Consider the following 21,093-nt stretch of genomic DNA (forward strand, 5'->3'; position numbering starts at 1 on the left):
AGTAAGGAGAGAGAGAGAGAGAGAGAGAGAGAGAGAGAGAAAGTAGATTGATGCATATTATATCACTCAACACGTAAGTATAAAAAAGGGGTGAAAAAAAATACTACGACGTGCCTGCGTTTGTTTTCCTCCCTGACATTTATTATAATATCTCATTGTTTGTCTCGAGTACAATTTTTTATTCATTATTCTCCGGAGTTTGTTTCGTAGGTTTTTTCTTTTTTTTTCTTTTTTTTTTTTTTTTTAAATATTTTTCGATTCGTATGATAAAAATCATACGAATTTGTTATATTCATTTCGTATGATTTCAGCGAATACGAGTTGTTCTCTCTCTTCATTTAAATAATTTGAAAAAGTTTTACATTTTGGAAGTTGAATGGAAAGGAGAGGTTGGGGGTATGGTAGAAAGGGAACACTTTTATATCCGTTAATCGACAGAAACGTATCCGTTTACGCGGACTCGCTTTGACGCATTCATATCGTTCATTAAGCTTCGTGTCACGCGTTAACTCGTCGCACGGAATGGCAAATTCTCGTAAATTCAACAAAACGATTATTCGAACGTTGATTCGTTGTCGTAAACGAAGAGAGAGAAAAAGAGAGAGAAAGAGGAAAAGAGAGAGAAAGAGAGAGAGAGAGAGAGAGAGTGAGAAAGAGGAAGAGCTAGTCATACAGTCTGTGTTTATACGTGAGTGTGTGTGTGTGTATGCGTGTGTATGTGTGCATGTGTTTTGGAATTGAATCGAAAAACGATTGTACCGTTTCTTCTATTTCTTTATCAATTTCGTCCCCTAGTAAATCATTGAATTTAATCCGACGTGTGTGTGCCGTTAATTAACGCTACCAAATTACAGGATCCGTTAATTAATAATAATTATCTCTTGTAGAGGAGTTTTGACGAAGGGAGAAACGCGGTTCAACGCAAACGGATCGTTTTAATATATTATATATATGTATATGTATGTAGGTAGGTATATATATATCTACATATATATATATGCTTATATACATATACATATACACACACACATACACACAGACACACACACACGCACACACACACTCCTTTATAATTGGATCTCTTCGTTGACCCTACAAATACCTCTACACGCCGATTTATTTTCGAGTTTTCGTGTCAACGATACACAATGGATTTTCCCCGTATATAGACACAATTTTCATACCACTTTCGACAACGACGAGTTAATTAACACCCTACGAATAATTTAGGTATTATTATTTTTTTTTTTTCACCTATATGAAACCATTCAAATAATACTAATATTATTAGGTGTAGAAACAAAATCGGTACCTATTCCAAACAAAAAATATATGCGAATTTTGGCATTTTGCTTACTAATTGTTTTTTCTTTTGACTAGTCGAATGTTTTTTAATTGTGAATGTTAGTACGTAATCGTTATAAAATGAGTGGCCAATTATTTACATTCGAATAATAGTTATAAATCATTTAATATTAAGAGACACCGAATTCACTTCTACATCTAATAATAATAATAATGATTTCGTTCGAGAAGAAATTAAGTTTTTTATTAAAAGTTTTTCGATAAATCGATAATTAATTTGATAATTCATTGCTTGTTCAGTGAATTGCATTATTTTCTTATCATTCGTATTTCTAAGATTCGATTTTGTCGTAAAAATGGATAAAAGAGGAAAACAAAAAATGTGTTCTAAGTTTAAACGTTTTCTTTTTTTACAATCGGTTTCTCTTTCCACGAGGATTATCCGAATTATAGAACTTTTCCTCGTTACTTAAAACTGCGACCTCACTCGGTCACGATTTTCTAGTATTTTATTAGCGTCCCTTAGAAATATCCTTCGATTATTCGATTTGATAATCGTTCGATTGACTTATTGAAAGATCTTTTTTTTCCTAAGGATTTTTGAAAAAGAACGCGAGAGAACGTGTTTCTAAATTATTTTTTTTTTTTTCTTAAGATTCATAAGAAAAATGATTTTCGTTTTTTTTTTTTTCGTTCGTAATATCGAGATTTATTTCAAAATGAGAAACGTACCTCTCGATGGATTTTTTGAAACACGATCTAAACGGCATTGCAGCGACATTCGTTAAGGTTACTTAAGTTCGTTTACATCGAGGATATGTACAAAATGATCAGAGACACCAAAAGACAGCTCGAAGATAAAGTGGGTCCCGCTGTTCCAGTTTGCATCGCTTCCGGTCGCTCACCTGTAACCAAAAATAATGCGATTATCTCGTTTATGTTAATACAAGTTAAGTCAAAAGTTCGGAGAATAATGATTAGCTTAAAAAATCTTGGACAACAAATTAATCGATTCTTCTTTTAGCTATCATTGAACTTTTGACCCACCGTGTATTAATTGATACTCGATTATTTTATGTTGTTTATTTTCTCAACATTTTCCTCGTTTGACGGTAACAATTAATTTTTCATGAAGATGCTAATTGGTACTTGATCATGTACAAAATAAATGTGATTTTACAAGATTTTCGTTTTTCTGCTCACGAAAATCCGATTTAATTTATTTTATATTGAATTGCTCGAAAAAGTGATCTCGTTTTTTTTTTTTTCACACAGATTTCGTTAATCGCGTTTATTGATACATCAACTTACTTTAATCCTTATGAAGTTATTTTACGATTATAATTACGAATATATTCACGAATGAATATTTTTCCGTTTATTTAAAAAAAAAAGAAAAAAGAAATAGATGTTTGAAAGTTTGTATGAAAAATATTAATCGTACTTGCACCTAAATTACTTTTCGAATAATCTGTCATGTTAAAAATTTTTAATTTTAATACTTCTTCAAACCAATACAAATTTTAAATGAGTAAAATTATATATCCTACTTTTTTCTATTTTTTTTTCTATATTTTTTTTTATTATAATAACATAAGCTTTATGTTGTCGTTGTCGTAGGTATGAAAGTTTGAAAAGGGTGTTCTAAATCGCGTGACCCTTTAGGTCCGGCATAACTTTAGTACCCTTTTATTTACAATACTCGAGCCATCGTGCTCGTGTCTTTGCTGTTTTATGAAAGAAATGGAAAAGCAATTTCCTCACGTTTTCTTCTTGTGTCACGCATAGCTGCCACTGTGTATATGTATTTACATATGTACATGTATAAAGTATATACGTTCGTGAGCACTACTACATCAAAAACTCGTACAATTTTCTGAACTCGTAAACTGAAGGAAACTATACACCAAACTATAAATCCGTTTCGTTTCTCATTTCTTCATATTTCTTTCTTTCTTTCTAGTTTCTTTCATTCAGTATTTTTCGAATAGTTTAAAAAAGAATATTAGACTTGGGTTCTTTTTTTATAGAGTTAATGCATATTGTGTAGAAAAATCGTGTTAAAAGAGTTACACGACAAAATTGATTTATATAAAAGTATAATAACATGTGTTAAACTAATACGAATTATACCCAAATGCAATGTAAAATAAAGAACTAGGTTTATTAAATATTTTTCGTTATATAAAAACGACGGAGAATAGTGAATTTGTTGATGAAAATAGAAACAAAATTATACTATTTTCCTTTTTTTAAATATTCATGATTCTCGTGATATTTTTGTGCGAACTAATTAGCGTGAATTTTCACGACCGTGTAAAAGAAAATAGAATATGTTAATGAAACCTTAAAAAAAATATATAATTCGAATAGAAACCCAAGTTTAATTATAATAAACAATTCGTGGACGTAATTGAATAATTTTAAATTGAAAAACATCTTGAATAAAAAATAAAATATTTGTATTTATATTTCTTAATAATCTTGAAATTTTGCTAAAAAGAAATATTTGTAAAATCTTTCTTACGAGTTTAGAAAAGAAAATTTTCACTTTGTACGCAGACTTTATCGCATTATCGTTTATGCTTATAAAGTATCTCGGATGTGTATACGAAAGAAGATTATCCTAGTCGTAGAAAGAATTTCTTCTTTGAGAAAGATTCGTAAACATGATGGCGACCTAAAAATATCGTAAAAATGAAATGGATCCTGAAAGTTAGGAGGAAAGGTTCGTAAAAGTTTCTTAATCGATGCAAGAAAGAATTTTGGTCGATCGCGGATATAGACGGCTGTTGATTCAACTTTTACATTTAATAATAAAAATAACGGAATAAGGATTGACTGAAATAATATTCAACGCTTTTGTTCGTTAAATAAAATCTATTTAAATAGACTTTGACGAGCCAATGTTATTCAATAAATGTTATAAGACTATACTATAGCAATCGGATAAGAAGAAGTCCGAAAATTGATTAGAATATATTCGTTCAGATCTTAGACCCCATTTTTGTAAATATTATTATTAATATATATTACATATTTTTTCTTTTTTCAAATAATTTTATTTGAGTTTTCTTGTAATTGTGCGCGTGTGTCCTAAATTTGTAGAATTCAATTTAATATTAAATCACCGACGTACAATATTTACCGTAGGAACAGAGACAAAACTTATTCAATCTTCTTCCATTGATGACTCATCCACTTATGGGAATTGTCAATAGATTCTTATAAAATTTCCTCGTTATTCAATATGTATCATCGGATATTTTCTCGATAGCAAATACCTCTGAAGATGATATCAAAAAAATTAGGACGATTGGTTTAACACAATAATATTCACTTCAGATATTTCCTATCCGTCTCTCGACCATTCCCGGTAGCTCAGAGTACAAATCCTGCCAAATCGATTTGGCATGGTACCTCTTTTGCTAGTTTTCACTTCTTATCATTTTCAAAAGAGAATAAAGGAAAAATAGCGAAGAAGTTTGCTGTCGAATTTCAAGTCTCCTTGTTGTTCGAATATAATCGAAGGGTCCGCCCTTCTAAGGAGTCTTGTTTCGTAAGAAATAAATGTCCCTAGGGTGAATGGTGGTCACGTTTTTGGATAATATACAGTCCTTTACTTTTCTTCCATCTACCTACCATCATCGTCCTCTTCTTCATCATAATACTCGAGTTCTTCTTAGCTCCTTGATGAAGTCACGAGAGAATTCGGATGTTAAGGAAAGATGGAGTCGGCGTTAGGTCGTAAACACTTACCATGGAGTACGTGAACCCTAATGGAGGCCGTATTGGCATTGCTGGGTTTGCAGCTGTATTCCCCAGAGTCGGAGGGTTGTGCAGCTTGGATGAGAAGCCAGGAGGTTGTGACGTCGCCACCCTTTTCGGTTATCACCGAAACACCGCCCCTGGGACTGTCGTAACTGAGGACGTTCTCATTGTAGTACCAGAAGATGTAGGCCGGTGGTTCCGAGCTGAAGTGGATGGCACACGTCAAATTTATCGTACTTCCTGCACCGACGTACATTTCTGGACCACCTAGTATCGTTGCTGTAGGTACTGTAATAAAAAAAGAAAAAAAAGGAAGAAAAAGAAAAAAAAAAAGGATTTTCTTTCACTCTCTTCTCTTTTATACTTTACACTGTCTCGTCTCCTTGATATTTTCCTTTTTCCCTCTCTTTCTCTCTCTCTCCCTTTCTCTCTTTCTTTTCTATTCTTTTTTTTTCTCCGTCTCTCTCTCTCTCTCTCTCTCCCCCCTCTCTCTCTTTCTTTCTTTCAACAGCTTTTATCCGCTATAGTCGTTTCTTAGGATAAATACGGAGACGCGTGCCCTCGAAAAAGCTCTTTCTAGTCGAGAAAAACCGCTCGAGAGAAAGAGAGACAGGGTGGTGATACCCTTGAACGAGCTAAAAGCGAGCCGACGGAGAGAAAAAGAGAGATGAGTGAGCTTTTTAAGTAGGATCGTAATCCCGTGGAAAAGTAGCGAGCTGAAGCTTCTGTAATTGAGAGAATGCAGCGAGTATCGAGCGTGCTACTTTTCACCTTTTAAACTTGCAACATTGAAATCATATTTTTCTTCTCTCTCTCTCTCTCTCTTCCTGTTTCTATCTCCTTTTTTTTTCTTTTCGTATTTTTTTCTTTTTTTTCTCTTTTATTATTATTATTATTATTATTAATAGAAATGAAACGGGTGGGGGGGGGTTTAAGGAAAAAGGGGATACTTACCTACGACATTCAATCGAAACTGATGCGATTTTATTGGAATGGTTGATATCTGGCACTCGTAGATTCCTTGATCTCTTTCCTGTGCCCACTTTATGCAAAGTGTCCACTCCGACCATTCGCTGTTCTGACCTGTATTTTTTTGATGCAAAGCTTGAAATCGTTGGTCGCTCGTATACGTGTAAGCACCGGCCGTCAAGATGTGAATGTCTCTGTGCCTAACCCAGGATACCTTTAAAAAGAAATGAAAGAAAAAAAAAAATATCATCCCGATTGATGCTTTACAAATTGAAATGAGAAATATCGATGTTATGCATTTCCCTGTATTATAACTCTCAGTTATTGGGTCAGTATTTTGAAACATTTTTCGTATTTGTAGAAAAAAAACCAATTAATCAGTATTGGAATGATTAGTAATGTTTTTAACAGATGACTGATATTAAATAAATTATCAGTATTAAGAATGAAGTATCTTGCGATCGTGACTCTAATTGATCATTTTTAGATCAACCACGTTACCTTCACGCAGTTTTTACTGATTCTTTGTATAACAGGAAAAAAAGCCACGTAAACTTATTTTGTACTGGACTAATTGTTTTTTCGCGGAAAAGTAATTTATTACATTAACATATACTGATCGTATAAATAATAACGTATTTAACGAAAGTACGAATGTTCGTAACTGATAACACGTGGAAAATACTAATATAACATATTACTGTAATTTATTTATCCGAGGTAAAGCGAACAGTTGTCAAATATGAGTAAAACGTTAAGGAATACATTAATCGTGGAACATAATTTTCTAAAAGGGAATATTTAATGCCCTTATTTCTGTCGACTTTGTTATCCGGCTAAGCGTACGTTTGCTTTAGGTTCTCCGCTTTTGGCCGACTATGAGAAAGTAATCTGGTAGGAGTAGCCAACTTTACTTTCCAGGAAACAGTATCCACAGTGGTACATCGTTCGAGTTTATTGAGATTTTCAAACGAAAGGGTGGACCGAACGAACGAGAGAGATTCACCTATTTCCTGTTCTGCTGTAGCAAAAGTCGAAAGCCCCTTGATCTGCAAAAACTCAAAGTTATTCCTATTCCTACCTAACTTTCCAAACGGCAAACTTGTCAGTTTTATCTGTACCGTGTTTCGTTTCGAATACTTTTATCTATAGATATTAGATGTAGCCTTATATATTAGATGTACCATGTACATATATATTCAATTTATATGACTGTTTAAATTAAAAATGTAAGTTAATCGTAACATAAAAAAAAAAACTTTTTTTTTTATTTTTGTCTTCAGTTCTTCTGTCTCTTTACAAATATGACGAAAAAATAAGAAATATGTCGTTAACACTTTTCTTTTTGTTAGGATCATTTATTGATAGATAATACGATTAAAATACTGATAAATATACATTATATTTTTACAACGTGTGGTAATCGTAAAATAAATTAAATTTTTTTACCCCTATTTCTGAAGTATTTTTTATTGTTGTAGGAAAGAAATAAAAAAGAATCTTACAATGGTTTTAAAAGAATACGATAGGGATCCCCGCTTGCTTTCAACTTGTTTCCTTTCCGATAACACTTTTCTACGATTCACCCTTGAAATAGTATTGTTCTTTCCCTTCGTTTGAACGTACAACGACGAGTGAAACGAGTTGCGTTCGCTCGACCTCGATCTCGACCATACCGGAAAATTGCTTCACGGTCAAACGCGTTTGAGAGAATCGTAGCCACCATTCGTTCAGAATTTCGTGCGTGTGTGTTTTTTTTTATGTTACGAAGCAGAATTCAGGTTCTACTACCACATATTTTTCTATTTACGAATATTATATATTTCATAATATTCCCTCGAAATTGGAAAACTTTTCGAAGAAAATTTAAAAGAAAGATTTTCTTATAATGGTTAATTATTTAAAGAAAATAAACTAATAATTAAAAATCCAAAATAAACGTTAAGAATAAATGAACGATATTCGTAAGAATAATAAATACAATTATATTAAATGTATGATATTATTCGGTGGATTAATTATTTATTTTTTTCCTTTTTTTCTTTTAAGTTTTTGTTGTTGATATTAAGACAGGAGGAAGAAAGAAAAAAAGAAAAAAAGAAAAGAAATAAAATATTAAAAAACTCACGTTGAAAGATAAAAATCTCCAAGAGCCTCAACGTCTTCTCAGCGAGAACGAAGAGCTTTCGTACTCGTGTTTGCACTCGGTGCTGCGCACAGCCGAGTACACTTGGCACCACTTAGCGTATTTACACGCGAGATAAGTTTATGTCTCGTAACGATCTCGAGAGTCGGCAACCAGGACCGGTTTCTGTTCCAGAAATGGTTTAGCGGTTTCCAAGTTGGCTTTTGCGAACCCGAAGACCGAGGCCGACTTTGGTGACGAGACCACTCGAAATTGCGAATCGTGCTAAGTGCTCGGCAAGATGTTGACAATGATGAATGCACGACGTTATAGTTGAAATTCATTCTAGCGGACATAACCGTCAACCGGAAGAACGTTCTTCATTTTATCATCAGAATTTCGCGTTATATTTAGTTCCAAAAAAGAAAAAAAAAACAAAAAATAGGATTCAATTACGTTTCACGATATTCTCATATTCTCACGAGTTTAGGATTTTAATTAATGAACGAAATAATTTTCGTTTTTCTTTTTCGGTCCGATTTTTCTCGCGTTTTCTTCTTCTTTCCTTTTGGTTTTTTTTGTTTATAAATTCATTGTGCAACAAGAATATAACAATTTAATTCGCAGGATTTTCTTTTATTACAATAGTTTAAACCGAGATGAAAAGTAGGAGAAAAACTATTTTATGTTTTTCAAGTGACAATAAAGAAATAGCTCGATATTATTGGTTCGAAAAATATTACGATGGAAAGCTTCGAAGATGAAGAGGGTCGCAGATGTCCTTCAATTATTGACAATAATGATTTAAGGGCCATTATCGAAACTAACTTGCTTAAAACAACTGATTTTCTCTCGGGAATGAAATTTTGATTATTCTACTACAGTTATTCGATATTCGATATTTACGATACTCAAGCATCGTAATTATTTATGCACGAATTAATTTATATTATAATAAATAAAATATTCAATTAAGTATCGTAGAAAATAATTCATAAATTTAATTAAATCTCAATAATATATTATATTATATTATTTAAAATTATATATAGTAAATATTATATTATTCAGTAATCTCTCCGGTATTTCTGTTTTAGCTGGTAAGCCTGTATTAGTTAATAACTCTTTGTTATTCGGTAAGTTTGTATTCAATTTTCGATGTTAAGTCTGCATTCAGTTAAGTAATAAATCCGTATTCTGTTTGTAAAATCAGTGAAACATTTCTAAAATTAATCAGTAACGTAAAAGAATAAATTTAAAGATAAATGAATTTGAAAGTGAGTAAAGTACTATTATTACGCGCGACTAGAAATATTCTATTTGAGTTGATCGAAGTAGAGCTAGAGGTCTATCCCACCAGCAGCAGAAAAAGATAAGTATCTTATTTTATTTCTTACAATTATCTATTTTATTATTATTTACATTATTATCTCACTGTAATAGAATTCTAATAGATTTCATACTTTAACTACCCTCTTCCCCCACCCCCCAGTTTCTCACAACCAAATCTCATCACTCGTCAAGTCACCCACAATTCTTTAGGTCATTCTCTGGTAAAGTCTTAACAGTTTGACTAAAAAATGACCACACTTTTTATAACGCCACAGGACGTAACAATATATTAAGAAAAAAAAGAAACAAATATTTTATATTTGCAAAAGAAAAAAGGAAAAGAAAAAAGAAGCGAACAAATATGAAATAAAACAAGGGGGGAAAAAGTTATTAAATATCGTAAGGTGTATGTAATATTTTCACCGATCTCTACGAAATACTTCAAACGAAATATATTTGTAGATTTTTGAAGTATTTTTCCGTGCAGTATTTTTCAACGAAACATACACGTAAATAACTTCAATCGCAATTTAGCCTTCGAATAAGTGTACATGTTCGTACTCGTGTATGGTTTGTTGAACGCAAACATTTTTATAATTTGTAATATCGATAATATATATATATATATATATATAGATTGTTCAAGGGGCTAGAGATGGGTGGTTGTTGGATGATGGTAGAAGATTCTCAACGTTGAGGGCGATGTTGTAAATGATTAAAGGAGAAGGGCTGGCTGGGTGATATGTAAGGTCGCGTAGGAAATATTGACCTACTTTCACACGACCGATAATAATTCCAGTTTCCTGTTTTACCTATACTATTACATACCTATACATCTAAGTATATATGTATATCTTAAGGTTCTTATCGAATCGTGCCAAATCTCAGACCGTCCAATGTTCGAATTCTCTTCATTAAGGGCATAGCGAATAAGCCGTGTCGGTCTTACGGAAATTAATACACGTATGTATATATGTATTTGTATATATAAATACATATACGTGTATGTACTCATGCATATATGTCGATATTGCAGGTACGTGCAAGAACGTTCAAATCCTTATCGATATCTCTCGTTCGGGCTTGAAGTCTGATTGCTCGTTAATACGAGCTTCAAGTATCCAGCTGGAAACCCTACATATAACGTGATCTAGGATTCACTATACAATCATGGACGATCATTATTGCGATTCAATTTATTTTATTATGCCACGCTTTCTTTTTATTTTACTTTATTGATATTTCAAATAGATATATCTATATATTATATATTTTTTTGAAGTTTCACGTCGACGAGCTAGCCTAGAAAGTAATTCTGAGTTGAATGTCTTTGAAAAATAAAAGATGCAACATAGGGTTGCGTTTATCGATATTTTTATTTCGAGTCTTTTACAAAATTAAAATTTAAAAAATATCTTACTAGTATAAAATAAATGTTTAATCAATTTTTATTATAAGTTAAATAGAAAATATATATAAATGAATAATATTATAAATCTAAAATTAGTATTAATATCTATAACGGAATATATCGATCAACAGTCCTCTAAAATCATAGCAATTTTGCTTTAGATTAAACCTATGTACGTTCCAAGCACTCAGAAATCAAATTTGATTACGAATTTACGAGCTAATACGCATCTGTCAAGATCAGAAATAGCTAATATCGTTTCTAGAGGGCCACATATTCCTTCTGTGAATTCAATTACACTACAATTCCATCGTTGAATGATGAATACTATTTATAGATACTTTTCTGTATTCTATCAACGAATAATCATGAAAATGATAGGGAATTTCACGTTGATTGTATACATGTACGTTATATACATTTGAAGAAATAAATTTGTTAATAAATTCACGAGTTGATATACATCTGTCAAAATCAAGTATAGTTTAATATTGTTTCTTGAACACTATAGTATTCTTTTGTAAATTTAAATTGCAATATAGTGTCATTGTATGTGTGAAATAATAATAATATAATGTCATTCAATTAAACATTATAATTAACGGAACGAAAAAAAATTGTATGAAATTTGATGTTGTTGAATTTCGTAGATATTAAATGATTTTGCAGGTATAATTTTCAATCAGCCTTGAAATAAAATTAGATTAGGAATTTAGGAGCTCATACGTCAGCATCAAGATGAGAAGTTAATATCATTTCTCGGGGGCAGAAATTGTACGATGCACATCATATGCAGATCTATGTATATGTAAGTATATGTAAAACGATTCTCAGATCATACTATCTCCCTTTGTTGGAGCTATGGAATTTGGGCGATAAATAAATGAAATTTCTGGTTCTAACCATGTATTCGAGGCTATGGAATCGTCAGGATAAGCGAGATTCCACTTGCCATATTACGAATTTCCATTTCTCAAGCGTCTTACATCGACAAGTTCAGAAATTGAAATACGTTTTAGTATTGCGAAATGAGAATTATTGATTTGTTCGTAAAACTAGATTTGATTTAGAAAAATAATATTACATAATAATAATATAATATATAATGTATAATAATGTAATAATAAATATATTATTTTTTATTTTTTTTATAATATGATTTGCATTTTTTTTCAAAGTCAGCACGAATTTTTCAGGAAACTTGCACAAAATATTGTATGCGTATTAAAAATATCAAACAGCATAAGCTTTCCGGATAATCAAATAAAATCTTTTTAAAGTTCTTTTTTTTTTCTATTTTAATAGAACAATTGTAGAATTAATAAATTATTTTAATACTTATCTTATGAATTCATTGTAGAGAAATTGATGTTTTCGAATGAAGTCTAAATATTCATTTCCATAAATACATAATGAGGATTGTTAGGTAGATACGATAAATATTCCAGCAGCGTCTTTACGTCTTACAAATTCTACATTCAACCCGTTTAAAATGAAGCAATCCTCGTTAAACCTGATTCTAACAATTCGTGCTTATAAACGTGTTTTTAAAGTAGATATTTAGTTGCGAGGTGCGTGCACAGTAAAACTTTTGCTAATCGCATGAAACTTGTTATATTATACTTTACATACAAGAATAAGAACATTTTTGTTACCGGTCAGGAAAATCTGTTACGGTTAAAATTTAATCAAAATAAATGGAATCTCTTGCTAAATAGCATTATTTTAACTGAGAAATTAAAATAAGTAAATATTTGTATGGTAAATGTTGCACCTGTTTTTATAGTAAAGTATTTTAAAATCAACTTTAGTCGAGATCAAATTAAAATCTAGAATTTTGTAGCTTCATTTGTTTCTATATAAAAAATAAACAATATTTGTTAGTAAAATTTGTTCATTAAATTTTGTTTATTACAATTTTTTAATTTCTTAAGTATATATGAGCAGAGTTTTTATACATTGGAACGATTTAAGAAGCACGATATAACAATTTGATCATTTTTATTTTTGACAATAAGTTAATTATCCGCGTGGGGTCATTTATGGATTTTTTCTCAACGAATATGAAGTGAAATTAAGTAGATTTTCAAATAGCAGTAAATGATCGTAGATACTTTTATGATATTATCGATTAATATTAAAGATCAATTAAATCGGTTTTGTAATCGTCGTTCAATTACAATAGTCGAAATAATTAAATTGCTTCTGCGGAGAGAAGTTAGATTGTAACAGGAAAGTACTTAATCGTATTGTACGATGCACTCAATTTCCAAATGTAATTTAGCGAATAATTAGAGAAGAAGAGAAAAAACTAAAGTGAGGTAGAGAAGAAGAAAGAGATAAAATAATTGGTTTACAAACGAGAAACATATTATAAGAATATTTTCCCAAAAAGAAATGAACAGACAATTAGTAAAAATCTAATCTAATATTATCTAGTTAGAGAGAGGGAGAGAGAGAGAGAGAGAAAGAGAGAAAGATTCATTTTATTTCAACATACCAAGCTATATAATATTTTATCATTCTCGAATTCGAGGATAATTTACGAATCCTGGTTTGTGTTTCATTAATAGAAATGCTTATTATCATTCTGTATATATATATATCTACGTGTTTATAGATAATATTATTTGCATAGATAACATAAACTATTATAGAGGAATATATGGGTTACCAGGAAAGCTCGTGCTGATTATTATTTTTAATATGGATAGAAATGTTCTGAAAATTGGCAATTACTTTACTAAAATCCTAATGCATAATTGTATTGTTCGAAAAGCTCGATTCGGATTGTTAGTTTTATAATAAAATATAATTTTGCTAAAATCAGCAATTATTTTCGCTTCCTTAGTATTCCCGGAAAGTTTTGTTTGATTGAGAAAAAAAAATATATTATATAAACAAAAAAATAAAATAACATTTTCTTATAAGCCGGTATGAACGTTTTGGGCAATCGAGTATAATAACCAAAAGAAAGAGAGGAATAGAGAATTATAAATGCAATATTTGAAATTTCTATGCATAGCTTTTGATTGGTCAATTTCAAGAACGATAGCACTGTTTGATAAAATTGGTTCTAGTTTCCCTCTGAAGCTCGATTAACGTTCAATCGACCCAGAGAAATTCGATTATTTCTTGGAAAATCGTTTTCTCTGAAACGTCTTTACGAAAATCGAGAGCTACCGTTCGATAAAAGAGAACGCTATATATACATATGCTTCTCTCTCTCTCTCTCTCTCTCTCTCTCTCTCACGATAATAAAATTCACCAGTTTGAATTTGTCAAAAGCCTAGCAACACATTGCAATTTTCTAGGAAAATATTTACCATGTTCAGGAAAATTCCTCTTTCGATGTCCGAAAAACAAATACGCGTTTGACCTATCGACTGTTTCGAGCAGATTTTATATACTCGATGATTTTCTTCCTTTTTCATAGTATGCATAGTAAAAAAATATGTTATGTATAACTTTGACTTTATATAAAAAGTTTGGTTTTCAAGTTGACACGTCTAAACATTTAAATATCACGAAGGAAAAATATTTGGAATGAAATATTATTTGATTTCTAATTAAGTAAATAACAAATATATAAAAATATAATGGACGTTATTAAAATGATTTTAAAAGTTGACCTAATTTTTCTTTTTTTTTTCAATAAAAATCTATAATTTTTTAATCTTTTTTCATAATAAAAAATCAAATATCATTTATTTGAAAAAAAAGTTCTATCTAATCTCTGCGTATACATGCATATGTGCATTTATAGAGACTATGAAGATAATATTGGAAAACGTTGTAATATATAGATACATACACACACACACACACATACGCGCGCACACAATAGTTCTTCATGTTCGTCTCTTCACGTTGCAGACATGTAATTTCATAAAGGATTCGTCGTAAATTCACAACTGGGATTAAGCAGTATTATACGTTTCTATTGTTATGCATATACGTTCCTGTTATTGTGTCATATCAGCGTGTAATCCTACAACCCCCATTGCTACTTCCTCCCCATCTACCCTTGTCCCCTTTCTCTTTCTCTTTCTCATCCACAGATTTAGATAGAAATATTAATATGAATATTTTGCTATTTCGTAAAGTTAATTGAAATTTTATTACTGATAATATTAATACTAGTAGATAATTAATAAAATAATTCTTACCGTTTTATCATCGAGATTACGTACTCGGCAAATTAGATAGGCCGACTTCCCGATCAACGCAGTCACGTTCGTATTTTGCGAAAAATCGAAACTAGGTTCTGGTTTGATTTTCAGACCCGACGAATTATCCAAAATTTGTTGACGAGGCCTATTACTTTGACTTGTTCTTCTATCCATGTTATCCAACGTCCGGTCACCCAGGCTCAACGTGTCTGTAATACAAAAAAATGTATTTTAAAGATTATTCGATGATATTGCATTAATTAATTAAATACGAAAATGAATGGGATCATTTTAATTGTTTTTGGAATTGTTATTCGAAAGAAAGAAATTTTACGTTTAGAAAAAAAAGAAAAAAGACGATCGCACTATGTTGACAATTTTTTTTTATTTTTTTTTTTAATATTACTTTACGCACCGTATCAAATAATTAAATCGGGAAATAATCGAGATCGTTTATTTCTATTTTTGAATAAGAATTTGGTCGAAAATATGGCGAACGAACAAAAATTTCATTTCTACGAACATGAGAATCTTGATTGGGTAATTTTGTTCATTTTTTATATCATATTACGAAAACTAGGTTAATTAATTAGGTAAGGTTATTATACAGAATTATTACACTTCTGTTTTCGTATAGAAATATAAAATACTATGATAAATGTGTGAGAGAATTTTATTTATATAATAAATTTAAATTTTGTATAATTTTTTCTGATACTGCGTTAATTAATTAAATTAGAAAATAATCGGTTTCATAATTTTGTTCATTTCATAGCAATATGAGAAGTTGAAAATATTTATAGAACATGAGAAATTAGAAACAGGATTGAAGAATTACAGAGGCATTTTTTACATTATCAAATACGTTGAATTGAGAAATTAAATTAAAAAAAATAACGAAAATATTTTACTTCTTTCTTGCATATGAATGTTATCGAATATGAAAGACGAGAAAATTTATTTTCAGAGAAGAAAACCTTATTATATTTTACAATTTCGCTAAATTCTTATAATTTCCCCATGGTACCCGATTAATTAATTCAATCAAAAATATGATGATAAAACTTTGTTCGTAGAAAAAAATTAGCAAAAGAATTCTTGTTCATAAGAAAAATAAAAAAAAAATAAATAAATATCGAACAGGATTGGACAAATTGAAAAATAAATACGATCGACTATTAGAAGAGAATTTTATAATTGAAGGTATATAAAAAAAAGAAGACAAAAAATAATACGCACCGAACATAATTGCTTTACACTTGAACACGTTATAACAAAAAAAAGAAACATCACGAGTTAAGTAACGAGTAAATTATAAGATTCGTTAGATAACGCTAAACATTCATTAGTATCTTTCAAAAAAAAAATATTAATTACTTTCTAGTTTTGCATCTTTCGTTCATCGATCCTATTCCTTTGATTTCGTTGACTCTTTATTCTCCTTTCATCATTCGTTCGTAAAATCCTCTCATCCATCATCGCACCTGACACTATTTTCTTCCACCCTCACGATTACCATTCCACCTTATACATTGCCACCATTCGTTACGTAATCCCTCTCTCTCTCTCTTTCTCTCTCTCTCTTTACATTTATACACACACACACACACATACACACACAAACACATAAACATACACAATTTCATATACATATATCTATATAATGCAATGGATAGGCAACGAGAGGGAATATCTTAACTAACGATCGTCGACGAGCATCCATTGTGCATATTTCCTTGTATTGTATTCCTCGAACAATTGTCTCTCATTACTGCACCTACACTGTACAATAGTTAAAACTGTCTCGACCAGGCAGCTTCCTATTCCCTTTTACTTTCTTTCTCTCTCTCTCTTTTAATTTTTTTTTTTCTTTAACGATTATAAACCGCAAAGAAAAAGAAGAGAAAAAAACACGTACGCGCGCGCGCGCACACACACACACACAAACAAATATATATGTATATAAATATACATAGAAGAAAAAATTAAAAAAAAACAAAAATAGTACCAAAAAACAAGTCATGCGTCCTTGGCTGCAATAGACCATTCGAAAAAGAAGAAGAAGAAGGGGGAGAGAGGGTCTTACTCGTAAATTCAAAAAAAGCGCAATTCGAGATCAGTTTTAACGAGATAAAAAAGCGGGCCAGGTTAAACGGAATAAAAAAAGGTAAAAAAAAAAAGGAAAGGGAAAAAAAATGAACAGGAGAAGTTTTTCATCGGTTAAGCCGATTTTCGTTCTAAATTTATACACCGGGGTAATATGATTTTTTTTTATTTTTGTTTACTTTTATCATTTTCCTTCCTTTCCTTTTTCTCTTTCTCTTTGTATACGTATGTGTGTGTATTCGTGCGTTCACAGAGGAAGGAATCAAACATACAAGTATTATTCATCGTAATTTTGTATTATAAAATAGAGATAAAGAAACAGTCAATGTTATCAATGTTCCAATGTTCCATTCATTGTAGTTATTCATAAATAAAAACTTAGTTAAGGTAATCTCTGTTATAATAGATGAGAGGTTTTCAATATCAATGAATGAATATTGAATATCCATTTAGTGTTATTACCGCAGAATAATAAATCATAGAGCGAGAGATTGTTTTTTTGCTCAATTTGATTTATTATTTTCAATTAATTGTACGACTTGGATGATGGTATCGTTGACTTATTAGATTTTTAATGGGTTAAAAAAAATAAAAAAAAGAAAAGAAATTGATTATGATTAATGACTTAATTTTGTTCTTTCTATTCTTTTTGGATTTTTAAGTGTGAAAAATAAATTTCATCTGTAATATTAAGAAAAAAAAAAGTAAGAAAAAGAAAAGAAAAGAAAAGAGAGAAAAGTTTTATTAACTTTAGAACGAGACCCGATCATGTGTCTCATGTATATATACTTCTAGCCTCAGGTGTTAATACTTTGTTGCGTACATGTTCGTGGCATAGTGATTGCTATGGACGATCAATTGAGGTTGAGTATTTTGACGTGCTCAAATTCTGGACGGTTTCTACGGGCAAAAGCCCGTCGTGAACGTCGTGGTCTTTGAATGGTTATTCCAATGCCCAACAGTTTCCAATCGAACATGCACACACGTATATATATATATATGTATGTATGAGCTCGTTTCTACGTATGTTAGAGTCAAAGAACGATGAAACGAAATTGCTACACACGATGCCGAGGAAACTTTACTTCTATGTGCATTCATGGTATCTTTGAATTTCACATCGAAATGATGATACGCTTACTCAATTCAAAAGAAACAAATATAAAGAATAAATAAAATGTAATAAAAAATATTATTGTATTGTCTTCATAGATATTTAAGAATTAGTATAAATATATAAATATATGTTGGGTATTATTATTTTACTAGATTTAATAATTATTAAACCTTCCAACACTAGCACCAGTTATATTCAACATTCGCACAAACTTGTTTCGAAATAAAGAATAATAGAAATATATTATAAATAATTATAAATTTATAGATATATAATTAAAATATATTTTACTATTATTTTATGTGAAAATATAATAAGATATCTTATAAAATGCGATAATAATTATATAGAAAATTACGAATATATATTATATATGTTGTATAATACTAATTTATTATATTATACTATATTACATTTGATAATTATTTCACGTGTAGTGCCGATTATATTCAACACCTCATAAATATAATATTAGCACTAAATTAATTAACGATGTCTGCAATAATGATACGCGAATTAATATAAACACCACACAATTAACTAAAACACAAAACAAGAATAATAAGCACGATGATCGATTCATTAGTGCCATACTGATGATTAGTTTGAATATCACGAGAGAATAAACTAAAATGATTATAATAAATATATATTTAAATAGAATATAATAATATAAAATATAATACAAAAGAAGAAATCGCGTAAATAAATCATTTACAATTAATAAGCCTCTCAAAGGAATGTGACGATAAGTAATAAAAGGATTCAATAGGAAATGGAAGAAGCTTCGTAATATCTTACAATAAAGAATTCGCTAAGAGTTCGCTTCGAAAATCGAGTGAAAATAGTAATAGGATAGGGTGGAGGGGGGTTAACGGGGGATGAGAAAGTAAAACAGACACGTATAACGATGAAAGGAGAGGAAAAAAAGAAAAGAAAAATAGGAAAGGAATAAAGAGAGAGAGAGAAAGTAAGAAAGAAGGAAAGAAAGAAAGAGGAAGTTGAACGAAAATTAAAACTCAAAGGAGCTCGTAACACGCATACCATCTCTCTCTCTCTCTCTCTCTCTCTCTCTCTCTCTTTGGATAAAACGCTCAAGACTTGCCGGATGAGAAAAATTTTCTTTGAAAATCCGAATAAGAAAGGGAATCATCTTTTCGGTACGTTCCTATGGAAGAATAAAAACGAAAAAAGGTTCTCGCAATATAAAAGAGTAATATTATATATATATATATATATATATATATACATATATACATACGTAGATACACACAAACCTAGGTACAAAGTGTCTATACCTTGGTGCTTAGCAAACCTTAATAGTCCTGGGACGTAGCTATTGCCGGAGGGAGATTGGATGGAATTAGATTAGATCAGAGCTCATTACGTTTCCTCGCAAGAATGAATTAGGAGTAGAAGGGAGTTGAAATGAACTGTAAGGTTAAGGGAACCAATGGTTTCCACCTATGTACGTTAGAGCTTTTATAATACTACCTTTTACTCCTCGAAAGATGTATTCAATAATAATTATATGCTATCGTTTCGTTTCCCCTTTTTTTTTCTTCATTATGTTTCCCAACCCTATTTCTCTTTCATGAAAATATTCTCCATTCCTTCTTATCTTCATCCATTCTTTATTTCTATTTTTTTTCTTATCATTATCTTTTTTTCCCTTCTTTTCTCTTTCTTTATCTGTCTTTTTTTTTTATAGTTCATTTATCTTTTTTTTCTCTCTCTCTCTCTCTCTCTTTTTCATATTATTTTTTTCATTTTCTCTTTTTTTTCCTCTCTCTCGCATTTTTTTTCTTCCCCTTTTGCTTTATCTTTTTTATTTTCTTTTTATGTGTCAATCACACTTGTATTCAATACCAGATGTCGCGATTTATAGGATTTTCTTCCGTATCTAACCGTAGAGAAAACGATGTTTCTTGCTATTTCCAACACTTCAGTCTATCTCTCTCTCTCTCTCTCTCTCTCTCGTTTTAATTAATTTTGTAGTCGTAACTAAGCTTGGGAAGAGCTTATAACGCAGCTTTCCAGCATGCGCGCACACTAAGAGCTTCTTCCTCTTCTTCTTCTTCTTCTTATTCTTGTTCTTGTTCTTGTTAGTATTCGTGTTAGTACTACGAGGAAATGTTCTTATCTTTCCGCTTGTATTAACTAAAGTATAATAAAAAAAAAAAAATAAAAGAAAGAGAGAGAAAGAGAGAGAGAGAGAAAAGATCTAATTCGAATACCCTGAGATAGAAATTATCAACGAGTTATCATTAGAAGATTACGTGAGCTGACATTTTACTATGATTGCAAATCCTCGGTGGTTCGTGTTCCATCTCGTTTCACCATAGTGGTTTATTCTTTTTACGTTTTAACCTCATCTCTTTGATTTTCAACCAGCAGCCCCACAAGTAGTGGTGCTCGTGAAAACGTCGTAGCATTGAAGGAAAACGAATAAAAATAAAAGATAAAAAAAAGGAAGAAAAAAAGGGAAGGAAAGATAAGAAACTAAACGAAGTAGAGATACTTCGTGAAAGAAGTTAAATCACGTAAGAGTAACAGGAAGGGAACGTAATACTGTGACTGGTTCATAGCATTGACTTATAGTCTCGCACCCAATTCGTCCTACAAATTGCTAGTCATTCATTTTCGGCTAGTCTTCTCTGAGGAAAGAGGATTTGTCGATAAGACTAGTATTCCTTTACTTTTTTTTCCCTTTTCCCTTCTTCTTCTTCTTATTCTTTTTCTTCTTCTTCTTCTTCTTTTTTATATTCTTCTTTAACAGGAACGT

The 21,093-nt window shown here is 30.7% G+C and overlaps 1 protein-coding gene across 1 annotated transcript in view; it reads right to left on the reverse strand.

The window, feature by feature from the left end:
- Positions 1-1,983: 1,983 nt before the first annotated feature.
- The window catches only part of LOC122523590 (cell adhesion molecule 2-like), a 33,700-nt gene continuing 14,590 nt past the window's right edge, over positions 1,984-21,093 (reverse strand). Inside the window, exons 2-5 of the mRNA XM_043645441.1 lie at positions 15,083-15,294; positions 6,031-6,259; positions 5,065-5,364; positions 1,984-2,210 (exon numbers count right to left, since the gene is read on the reverse strand). Of these exons, the coding sequence (XP_043501376.1) occupies positions 2,110-2,210; positions 5,065-5,364; positions 6,031-6,259; positions 15,083-15,294 (842 nt within the window). The 3' untranslated portion in view covers positions 1,984-2,109. The remainder of the gene's footprint in view (positions 2,211-5,064; positions 5,365-6,030; positions 6,260-15,082; positions 15,295-21,093) is intronic.

Source organism: Polistes fuscatus, unplaced genomic scaffold, assembly GCF_010416935.1.
Source record: "Polistes fuscatus isolate 324 unplaced genomic scaffold, CU_Pfus_HIC Scaffold6, whole genome shotgun sequence".
In the NCBI taxonomy this organism is placed as follows: domain Eukaryota; kingdom Metazoa; phylum Arthropoda; class Insecta; order Hymenoptera; family Vespidae; genus Polistes; species Polistes fuscatus.